The sequence below is a fragment of the Osmerus mordax genome, chromosome 26, assembly GCF_038355195.1.
Source record: "Osmerus mordax isolate fOsmMor3 chromosome 26, fOsmMor3.pri, whole genome shotgun sequence".
NCBI lineage: Eukaryota > Metazoa > Chordata > Actinopteri > Osmeriformes > Osmeridae > Osmerus > Osmerus mordax.
In genome coordinates, this window is record NC_090075.1 from 4,301,578 (window position 1) to 4,312,696 (window position 11,119).

Consider the following 11,119-nt stretch of genomic DNA (forward strand, 5'->3'; position numbering starts at 1 on the left):
AGACCGAAACAGCAGAAGCAAGGACAAGGATGCGGTTTCCTGACCGGAATTAGGACAATGTCTCTTTCTCTTAGGATGCTTTGTCTTAAGGAGCTGCCACTTGTCGTCCCACGTGGGTACGAGTGTGTATTCTGTGTACCCCGTAGGCCTGATTTCCTCCATCAGGGAGAGCAACTGGAGGAGGTCTGCACAGTTTCAACCACTTCTGTTCCTGGGGTGACGCAGTTTCAGTATGGTTCCACACTCACAGACAAGGGGGGAATCCCTGTGTGTAAGTGTGCGTGTGTGCGCATATGGAGGAGACAATAGTTGCATGGAAGACTAGATCGTTTGATATTGTTCTACACGTCACATGTTTCCCGCTCACGCACTCTCACACCCACAAGCCACAAACTCCACCTGGGCCAACACAGTGGTTTGGAGTATTGGTAGTGATTCTGATGAGAAGATGCATCTCTGAACAGTATTGTTAAATAAGACTGGACATGGTTTATAGTTTGATTGATCCTTTTGGACATACTAAACCCCAGGCTTTTAGATGTTGCCCACTCCTCTCTCGATCAGTGGCTCACAATGGAAAAAAGGAAATGCAAATGAGGGATTTAAGGAAAAAAAGGACTGTGGAAGAAATGCACCACAATATCACAAATCATGACACCCACATATGTTGAAACCAGCTACTTGCTACAAGTGTGAATCTTGAGAACATACTGTATTTCAGATTTGTGCTGTTTTTAGACCATCGTGTATTGAAGGCGAGTTTGTAAGCACTGCATCTTGTATTAATGCCTAAAAAAGAAAGCCAGTGATAAAACAGTGAAACAAGCCTCTAATGATTGCAATAAACTAAGTTTGGAGGGAATGTTGTGGTTTAGTCAACAACATTGACCTGACTCCTGTGGAAAAAACAGTACTTATTGAACAAGCTTTACTCATAATGATACTGTGCCGGTTTGTGAAAGTAAATGTCAGATATGGTGTATCCCATAGCCACACAAACATCAACGAGACATTTGGAAAGGTTCTGATCTGTGAAGTGCAATCAGGCAAAAGCGATTCAGGCCTGACAGTCTCTAGAGGGGACAGGAAAAGGACTGGATTTTGACAGACGTCCCTCGTCCAAGAGACCCACACTGGGAACAAGCTGTAGGCCGCTGCTGTCTTTAATTAGGTCACCCTGCTGAGGTTAACAAGACAAAACATAACATCCAAGCCTTCAGTGACAAGGTTAAGTTAAATGACATGAGTCTCTGTAGAGAGTCAGTCTGTTGCTTAATAGATATATGCTGTAACAGGTGTAGCTATTTGTTGCATCACATTACAGATTTGGATGGTCCTTTAACCCTTTACAATTGGCTGTACACAAACACAGGCATTAATCCAAATCAACAGAAGATCTTATTTGACAGAAATGAAAAAGGGACAAGAGGAAGGGTTCTTTAGAATGAAGGATAAAAGGTAAAGATTAAAGAAAGAGAAAGAGTATCAAATATTTCCTGTCAGACTGCATTAAATATGGTTCCTATAAATATATGGAGATGCTGGTATATTGGTGCCCCGCAGTAAAAATAGCCCTGTTTCCTAAGGGAAGTGATGACGTCCAAAAGCCTGCCTGCATCAGCAGCAACTGTTATCGCCGTCGCCGGGTAAAAGGGAGGCAGGGCATTGGCCATCAGTTGCCAAGGCAACACTGACATGCAGTGACGCAGGTAAGCGTTGTAGAGAGGGACAGAGGCTGTGATTGGGTGCAGGGGGTAGTGTGTGTGTGTGTGTGTGTGTAGAGGGGGTGAAAGAAGATGCGTGGGTGGCAAAGATGGAGACAATAGTTACGAAATGACCCCCCCTTATCCAGTCAAAGCCAGTTGATACAGTTAACATTTCAGCTTGGCAGTTACTGCCGATATGATTAGCATGCCCCTTGAGCCATGAATTGAGATGCGGAACAAATTGTATTTTTTCCACTAGGAAACAGGCTCATATTTATGCATTTCTGTTGAAATAATTTTTCTTATATTTAAGCAGGAGAGCTGTAGTTCACATAATGTGGAGCAATAAAGATGTAGAATCATGTACACACACAGACATTTACAATTCATCCCATATAATTTGACTCTGTTAGAAGACACCATCCAACCATGTCAATATCATTCATTTTATCACGCTGTCATCTGTGTGACATCCATCACTGTTGTGCTTTGAGTTTGTGCCAGGTAGTTATGTTGGTGTAGATTGTATCTGTATTTGTTTATATTGTACCTATGCAGTGTTTACTGTATATGAGGCTCTGTACAGATTTCTGCAACTAATTTCCTTGAAAAAGCACCATTGCTTTAAGGTTAGGATTAGGTATTAAAAAGTAAATACCATCAGTACTTTGAAAGTACTTTTCTATTATGGAAATCTTTTCATAATAAAAGTGCTTGGATTGTCAGTCCAGGAAGTGTATCTGTGGTGACACCTTGTGGCTTTTATAGAAATGAATTGTGTCTGTGCAGTGTACTGTACAGAGTTGGCATATTATCTTAGTGGTTGGTATATAATAATAATAATAATACATTTTATTTTCCAAGGCGCCTTTCTCGGCACTCAAGGACACCGTACAGAGGTATATAAGAAACATTAAAAGCAGCAGACAAATTAGAAATACAACATTAAAAACAACAGAAGGAAACAGTGCAAACAACATTACGTGGAATAGGCAGTAGTAAAGAGATGTGTTTTGAGTTGTGATTTGAAATGGGGGAATTAATCACTATTTCTGATTTGGGGTGGTAGTGAGTTCCAGAGATGGGGAGCAGAGCGGCTGAATGCTCTTCCCATGGTGGTGAGACGGGCAGAGGGGACAGACAGGTGTATGGAGGAAGAGGATCTGAGGGAGCGGGAGGTAGTGGGACCCTGGAGGAGATCAGAAAAATATTGGGGGGTGAGGTTGTGGATGGCCTTAAATGTAAACAGGAGAATCTTGTATTGTATGCGAAACTGAACCAGGAAGCCAGTGGAGCTGTTGAAGGACAGGAGTGATGTGGTGGATAGAGGGGGTGCTGAATTCTGGATCAGTTGAAGTTTATGGAGGGATTTGTGAGGGAGGCCAAAAAGGAGGGAGTTGCAATAATCTAAACGGGAGGTGACAAGACTGTGTACAAGAATGGCGGCAGTGTGGGGGGTAAGGGAGCGGCGGAGACGGTTGATATTTCGCAAGTGAAAGTAGGCAGACCGAGTGATGTTATTGATGTGGGGCTGAAAGGATAGTGTGCTGTCCAGGATGACACCCAGACTCTTAACCTTGGGGGATGGTGAAACGGAGGAGTTCTCAATAATAAGAGAAAAACTGTTGGTTTTGGATAAAGGGGATTTGGTGCCAATTTGGAGAACCTCGGTTTTATTACTGTTTAATTAGAGGAAGTTTTGGGTGAACCAGATTCTTATTTCAGTGTGGATTTTTTATGTTTTCTTAAACTTTGTGTTGAAGTCAGTGAGTAAAGACATAGGCCTACTGTGTTAGAGTAAGGAGTGTTTGTGAGACAGGGAACTATAACATTGTTTTAATGCATTAGATTTGGTTTAAAGATATAAATTATTCACTTTTAAACTAGGAACTGGGAATTATGGGTGGATTTTGTATACAATACACAAGGGCTTTCCTGAATCAGAATCAGAATTCGGTTTATTCGCCATGTATGTTATACAAACACGGAATTTTACTGTGGCAGTAATGTCCTTCTTATTTCTTTGAAACATTTGGAATATTTCAATCAGCATTTGTGTGCATTAAGCCAAGAAAATGTGTATGCATATAGAACTATTCATATTCTTGTAATTATGCTACTCAATTATGTTATTACTTGTTGAACTGTGTAGTATGTTTAGGCACCCAGGTACAGAACACAATTATATAAAATATATTTAGTGATCCAAGTTGTGTTAACCAATATGATAGTATGTATCATGTGGAATCTGTCCTAATTCAATGTTATAATTAAAATGGTAACAGCTCTCTAAATTAATAGTTTTAAGTTTAGAAAAGTGTCTCAAGCTGGCCTTTACAGTATACAGTGACCACCTTTTAACACTGTTAGCTCCTGTAGAAGTGCATCAGTCAAAATTAATCCAGCAATTTTCAAATTACTACATTAAGTACAAAGTCTTTAACAAAAAGGTTTTATTTTCATGTCTTCTCTGGTACATAAATTACAACATTGTTTTGATGTACAAAATGAAAAATAAAATCCACAAACGTAAAACCCTAGGATACAAACATGAGTCTAAATGCCAGAGAAAACTTTTGCAGAGATTCTTAGACATGTTCCATAATATAAATCAGCAACTAAAGTTCTCATTCAAATTACTTGCCAGGTGTACTACAGATAAATGGCAACAAATATTATACCATAAACTAAATGGCTCTGAATACAAAACAAAAAGACAAAAATAAGATTAAAACATGTTTTTCCCCAAATTGGAGCACAGGAGGGAAAAAGTCACATTATTTTAATTAACCCCCAAAAAATATTGTGACAATTTGAGAGTTCACAATGAAAGTATGGTCAACCACACACAACTATGACAAGATACTGGTGTGAAATACCCTCAACTCATTAGATTTGTTTGAGTTACTCTCAAAACTCTAGACCTCCTTTCTTTCGTTTTCCCTCTGTTCAGTTCCGGGTCTCAGTGCTGGTTCTTAACACCCTGAGGTTTACCAGGTTTTTTGTTGTCTGGTTGCTGCTGTCCTCTGCCCACCCCTGGCATACCTCTGCCACGGCCGCCAAACAATCCTACACACAGGACAGCAAAAACAAACACATTGTAAAGCAAGAAAATGCCGTCATATTTTATCACCCAATTCTTTTTGTTTATTAATCAAGGTTATCATGGTTTGTGACATCATCTCCACACCACTTGTGCTGCCACAAAAAAAAATTTTTTAGGGGGAATTTAAGCTCCAGGTGCCATATATATGAGGGCCTATACCAGACACTGAGTGAACCGCAACCCGAAAAGCACAGGTTTGTTTGTGTTACCTCTGCCGGCTCCACCGCCACGACCCTTGCCCTGCTGTTTGTTCTGCTGCATGCCGCCTCGCCCACGGCCCTTGGACACCACCTCCTCCTTCACCATGTCGATGATCTCATCGGGGATACGCAGATACTTGATGGTGCTCCCTCTGATATAGCACTCAGGCATCCTCCAAAACTTATCTCCATCCTAAAAACCACAGTGACAGTGTATTGTGAGGGTTAGACACAGTACTGGCACCATCAAGTGGCTATCAATGGATCAATCCTTGATTTGTGTCCATTATTTTATTATTAAATTGGATGAATTGAGTAATATAGTACTGAAATGTGACTTTACCCTTGAGGTGCAGATTACTTCTCTCAAGTTGATGTTCATCCAGTTGTCGCAACTGACCAAATGTCCGTTGTACGTCTCTCCATTCTTCAGTTCCACCAGCTGACAAGGAGAAATGGAACAAGTTATAATCTAGTTAAGACCCAAACTAAGCTTTTCAAATCAGATGAATGCCGATTTGTTAACACATTGTTGTAATTTAATAAACTCAAATGATTATGTATGATCTAATAGAGTGGTGAGATAGAGGGTGAATCTCCATGTCTCTACGACTCAACTATGCATGCATAGACGGACAGCTTTTAAATCAACTTTACCATAGGGTGGTTCTGCGCAGTCTTCAGCAAAGAAAGAGGTAGCTGTTGAATTGATTAAACACACCATTAGCCATACTGCCAATCATATAACTCGCTTAAAATGTTAGATATGTTATAGTTAGCTAGCTAACCAACAAAGCATGCTTTGGTAGACAGTTAACTTCGAAGCAAGGTTTGACTAGCTATCTATGTGCGCCCTAGCACAAGTATAGCTAGGTTGGTAGCTAGATTTAAACTAGCAAGCTAGCTAAATGTACAAGGGCTGAGCGAGCTAATACTAGCAGATGCATGGATAGCTTCTGTAGCAAGCTATCGCGGCTAGCTTACATGGCAGGCAAACTGAAACCGACTTTCCCTACGTCCAAGCAACCAGGATTCCTCACAAGTAACTACTTAACTTACCCCTAACATAGTAATTAACCTATCAAAAAAGTAAGGATACTTACCATTCTAACTGATTATATCAAAAACTTTAGCTATATTGAAAGCTAGCTTGCTGTTTCCCTCTTCATAGGCTGGTGGAAGTTTCTCTCGAGATGTCAATAATTCTGGCCAATTAGGCGACGGTAATGGTAGGTGATGGGCGGGACATCCGACTCTTGTCCCAAAGAGGAAAGACATAAAGGTTTTGTATTAACACAGAAGTGGTGTGGACTGGACGAGACCACAATCAGCTGTGAAAACAGCCTACACCCAGCCCTACACAAACGAAATCTTTCTTATCAAAAATAACTAGCTCGTCCTCTTTCTTCAGCTAGTGAGAAGATGGACAATAGTTCGCGGACTGTTGTTGTAACAGGTTAGTAAATGTTATGTTGAACTATTGCTTGAGTAACTACATTTCGGCTGTGAACAAAGCCACTCTGAAATGTGTGGAAAAGTTACGTGAAACTGCATCGGATATTTAAATAGTTGTTACTGCAAAGCTAGTTACACGAATTGCTTAAATATAGTGTCTGTCAATGTAGATATGTTAGTTTCGATCTCATTCCTCTGGCTGCTGGTCTAGTCTACGTGGAACCGTACGTTGGCTTCCAAAAATGCGCATGACAGTAACAAAGTGTTCAAGTAATATCGCTTAGATAACCCTTGACGTACACATTATAGCCGGCAGTGACATGTATTTTGACGAATTAATGCGTTTCTTGATTTCTAGGGCCACACACATCTCAGTACTAAAATATTTTCCACTTAAATTAACGTTTTAATGTGTTCTTAAACTATTTGTCCAACTTCACTGTATTTCATGACCAAGTTCACTGTCTTTTAACTACAATAAAGACCTGCTGGTTAGCTAGCTCGTCCACTTGTCCCCCAGACACAAAGGCCTGTTGAGGAGTGTGGTCAGTGGATAAAAGATGTGTAGATTGCCTGGGAATAGGGGCCTTCACAATAGAGAACTGGCTTGCAGCTGCCGACCTCAATCCCCCCTTTCGTCAGACAGACACTTCCCAGGGTCCCCAAGGGAACATGCCGGTAGCCCATTATTTACACAGGGAAGCAAACCTTTATTCGACCGTAACATCTACTGTATATTAACTACTACCAGGGCCGGCCCTTGGGTTTTGGGGGCCCTAAATAAAAATATTGTACGGGGCCCTTTTGATTGTCTTTTTTTTTTTTTTTTTTGGGGGGGGAGAGGGGGGGGGGACCAATCGCGGGGCCCTAAACAGATGTCCTGACTACTACACACATTTTCCACCAAATATGTGTTATTCACTTAATATGTGCATATATCTGTAAATAAAACCCATATGTTTAAATAAGCATACATTGTATTGTGGCACATATTTATGGAATAAAAGCAAGTCCTAATTGAAGGTTCTGTACTCAAATAGTTTTTTTTATAGCTGTCATATTTTTCAGGGTTTGGGCCATTTGGAGAGCACTCAATCAATGCCAGTTGGGTAGCAGTTCAGGTACGAAAACCCCTGCGTATTGAAAAAGCTTTTATTTTAACATGATGTCATCCTCATCAACCTGTCTTTTATGTCAGTCAAGTGCTGTTTGCATTTCAGACACCATTGGCAGAAGACTTGTATATTGTATGTTTATGTATTGTATGTTAGTTAAATGTATTGTATGTTCATATAACATGAAGCCAACCACAGCAGGCGATAATAATTGTTCAAATTTCCAAAAAATTGCTTTTCCCCTATGTGTCTAACTTTCAAAAGTTACTTTTAGGTACAGTTGGTGAAGAAACAGAAAATTCTCTTTGTAAGATCAATGTTTACATAATTGACAATAGAAAATAGATTGTCTATCCCTATTGCATTGCGTAGGTGATAAGTCATGGTCATGTGTCTCTCTTTAAGCCACCCTGCTAATGGAGAGATACGTAATAAGGCTGAGTATGGCAGAAGTAGTGGTAAGATTCTGCATGGGCATATTGGAGAGGGACAATAGTTGTCAGGGTGTCTAGACGGACTTGATAAGGATATTAAAAGCAAACAATAGGGTCCTTTGTGGCAGGGTCAGGGACGTGGTCAAACAACCCTCTTTTCAATATTAATAGGGGTCTGGCGGCTGTGGCCAGTTGCCCTTTGTAGAGGATTGGGAAGCCCTATGTTAAAGTCATACTGATTTATCTTCCTCAAAATAATCATTCCCTTTTGAATTTGGATTTGTTGGCTTGACCGTTTCCTTTTTCCTGTCAAAAAGGGTGTCAGGTGGCTGAGCGGTTAGGGAATTGGGCTAGTAATCTGAAGGTTGCCAGTTCGATTCCCGGCCGAGCCAAATGACGTTGTGTCATTGGGCAAAGCACTTCACCCTACTTGCCTCAGGGGAATGTCCCTGTACTTACTGTAAGTCGCTCTGGATAAGAGCGTCTGCTAAATGACTAAATGTAATGTAAATGTAAAAAGAGATCATCTTGCAAATCTGATTAGGCCCAAGAAAATGTTAGGTTACTTAAATGGGAGTCAGGTGGCTGAGCGGTTAGGGAAGCGGGCTAGTAATCTGAAGGTTGCCAGTTCGATTCCCGGCCGAGTCAAATGACGTCGTGTCATTTACATTTAGTCATTTAGCAGACGCTCTTATCCAGAGCGACTTACAGCAAGTAGGGTGAAGTGCCTTGCCCAAGGACACAACGTCAGTTGGCATGACCGGGAATTGAACTGGCAACCTTCGGATTACTAGCCCGACTCCCTCACCGCTCAGCCAACTGACTAAGAGCGTCTGCTAAATGACTAAATGTAAATGTGTAGTGATTTCAATCCACTTATCACGTACCAAAGCCAAACTTATCCTCCAGTATCAGTTACCTCCTCACAGATTCTGTGTTTTTTTGTTGTTATTTTTATTTAAAGGAACTGAAGAAGCTGGGCTTGGGCAATGACATACTGCATGTATGTGAAGTACCTGTGGAGTATCAGACCGTTCAGAGTTTGGTACCTTCGCTATGGAAAAAGTATCATCCACAAGTAAGATAAGATCATCTAATTTCACCTCTTCCTTGGCTACTTTTGAGTCATGTCATGTTAAATGCAGTTTGTCCTGCAGCAGTTAGTGAATTGAATACCATGTTATATTGTTCTCCTTGGAAACAGTTAATTGTTCATGTCGGAGTGTCCGCAATGGCAACGACAGTTACGCTGGAGAAGTGCGGTCGTAACCATGGCTACAAAGGTTTGGACAACAGCAGCTTCTGTCCAGATTCACAGTGTTGTGTTGTGGGAGGTCCTGATTGCATTGACTCTGTTATTGACATGGAATCTGTCTGCAAGAGAGTGGCAGCCACAGGCTTAGGGGTGGCCGTGTCCGTCTCCAAAGATGCTGGAAGGTAAATATCTACTTGTTTAGTTATGCTTGTGATATATTTCGAAACCACTAAAGTAATTACAAACCTGTCAAACATATATATAAGAACAGGATATTTTAATTTGGAAGTATACTGTAGTACAGTACATACAGTTCAGTACAGAAATTCATATTTTCTAGCATCTCTCAACGCCTCCCCGTCCCTATCTCTCCTTAACAGATACCTTTGTGACTTCACCTACTACACTTCTTTATACCTGAGCCGTGGACGATCTGCGTTCATCCATGTCCCCCCCATAGGGAATCCCTACAGTGGGGAAGTCCTGGGCCGGGCCCTGCAAGCTATTGTTCAAGAAATGCTGGACCTGCTGGACCAAGCTGAGGGGAAGATCCACTGCCAGCATGTACATTAAGTGACCCACTGAAGCCCTCCAAGCCTCTACCCCACTAACATACAAGACTAATTGCACTTACCCACAAGAAGCCAAACTATGTTTTTCTTTATTGTATCCTTGTCAGTAATTTCCACAAGTGCTTGACTCTGTACGGTTTTGTTCAGTGTTTTTCACACAGCGGCTAATGATTGGGAAGAGTCAAACTAATTGGGATGAGTGTAGTTGCATGCTCAGTTTAGACTTACATCCCATCTTATCTAGATTTGAGAAATTGTTCTGAAACACTGCCCTTTTACCTTAGTGTACTAGAATGTTTCACTTGAATTACAGGAAACCCCGTATACATGCATTTTCTTTAGTTATTTGACCACTGTTAATGCTCAGCTTCTTCTTTAATCAGATTCATCCATTAACTCTCATGCATATACAAACTTACTGATGTAGTCTCTAATGTAACTTTTATTGTAATATTCTAGTTTTAGGATTACAGCAATACTTATGTTTTTATACTCTATTCTCTTATAGAGGTATCATTTGAAATGAATTTGCCCCCCAGGTTGTTTTTATACCTCCTTTCTGATAAAATACTTCTTCTTTAATGTCAAATGAGATGGGCAGTACTTGGGTATTCATATTTCTCTATTGTTTCACTTTGTCTTGATTCTAACTATCATGGCTCATTGAATCCCATGTATTTCATATATTTTGTCACACATTACATTGAACATATTGAACTTGTGAGACACATTCAAGTAGCACAAGAAGTAGCACAGTAAGAATCACAGAGATGATTTGTTTAGTTTTTACTGTATATTGAAGTGATTAAATGGTGCTGTCTTGAGGCATTGAGGCCTAGATGTTTTATAAAATATTTGATCTTTGAGCTGCAAATTGCGTAAACCATTGGCATAGTTTCTTCTCAACATTGTTACAGTTGCTGTTCTTATATATATTTTTTAAGTACTTTTTATATTGGTGACTTGTTTCTGAGTCGTTTTTCTTTATAAGAAGTTCCTTTACTAAGGTTATTTATATCAGGGAACGGGTTGGTTCTTAGTCATATTGTCAAATCCTTTTGCCCAATTCTGACTAGATATAACACACCCAGACATCTGCACCTATGAGATTATATTTGAAAATATATACTGTATTACGGTTTATAAATAAATAGCTTTGATTTGCCCACTTTACCGAATCAGACAATTGCAGTTACGAATCCTAAATACTTAATTTCATCATGTTTGGAAGTTAAGAATTAGGACTTGGACACTGTGAGGCACTTTCGATTTTATT

At 40.2% G+C, this 11,119-nt stretch overlaps 2 protein-coding genes across 3 annotated transcripts; one reads left to right on the forward strand and one right to left on the reverse strand.

The window, feature by feature from the left end:
* Positions 1-4,288: 4,288 nt before the first annotated feature.
* lsm4 (LSM4 homolog, U6 small nuclear RNA and mRNA degradation associated) lies at positions 4,289-6,208 on the reverse strand. The gene is made up of 5 exons (XM_067229912.1): positions 6,116-6,208; positions 5,670-5,711; positions 5,356-5,454; positions 5,022-5,205; positions 4,289-4,775 (listed from the first exon to the last, which is right to left on the reverse strand). Exons 1-5 carry the CDS (start codon positions 6,116-6,118, stop codon positions 4,669-4,671), a joined length of 435 nt encoding a protein of 144 aa, XP_067086013.1. The 5' UTR covers positions 6,119-6,208; the 3' UTR covers positions 4,289-4,668.
* A 96-nt stretch (positions 6,209-6,304) lies between these two features.
* On the forward strand, positions 6,305-10,640 carry pgpep1 (pyroglutamyl-peptidase I). 2 transcript variants are annotated; one of them, XM_067229704.1, is made up of 5 exons: positions 6,305-6,468; positions 7,536-7,588; positions 8,981-9,094; positions 9,221-9,453; positions 9,652-10,640. In XM_067229704.1, exons 1-5 carry the CDS (start codon positions 6,435-6,437, stop codon positions 9,842-9,844), a joined length of 627 nt encoding a protein of 208 aa, XP_067085805.1. In that variant the 5' UTR covers positions 6,305-6,434; the 3' UTR covers positions 9,845-10,640. The 2 variants fall into 2 exon arrangements, with proteins under 2 accessions (XP_067085805.1, XP_067085806.1); XM_067229705.1 differs by lacking the exons at positions 6,305-6,468; positions 7,536-7,588 and adding an exon at positions 7,973-8,040 and having other exon boundaries at positions 9,652-9,972.
* The last annotated feature ends 479 nt before the right edge of the window (positions 10,641-11,119 follow it).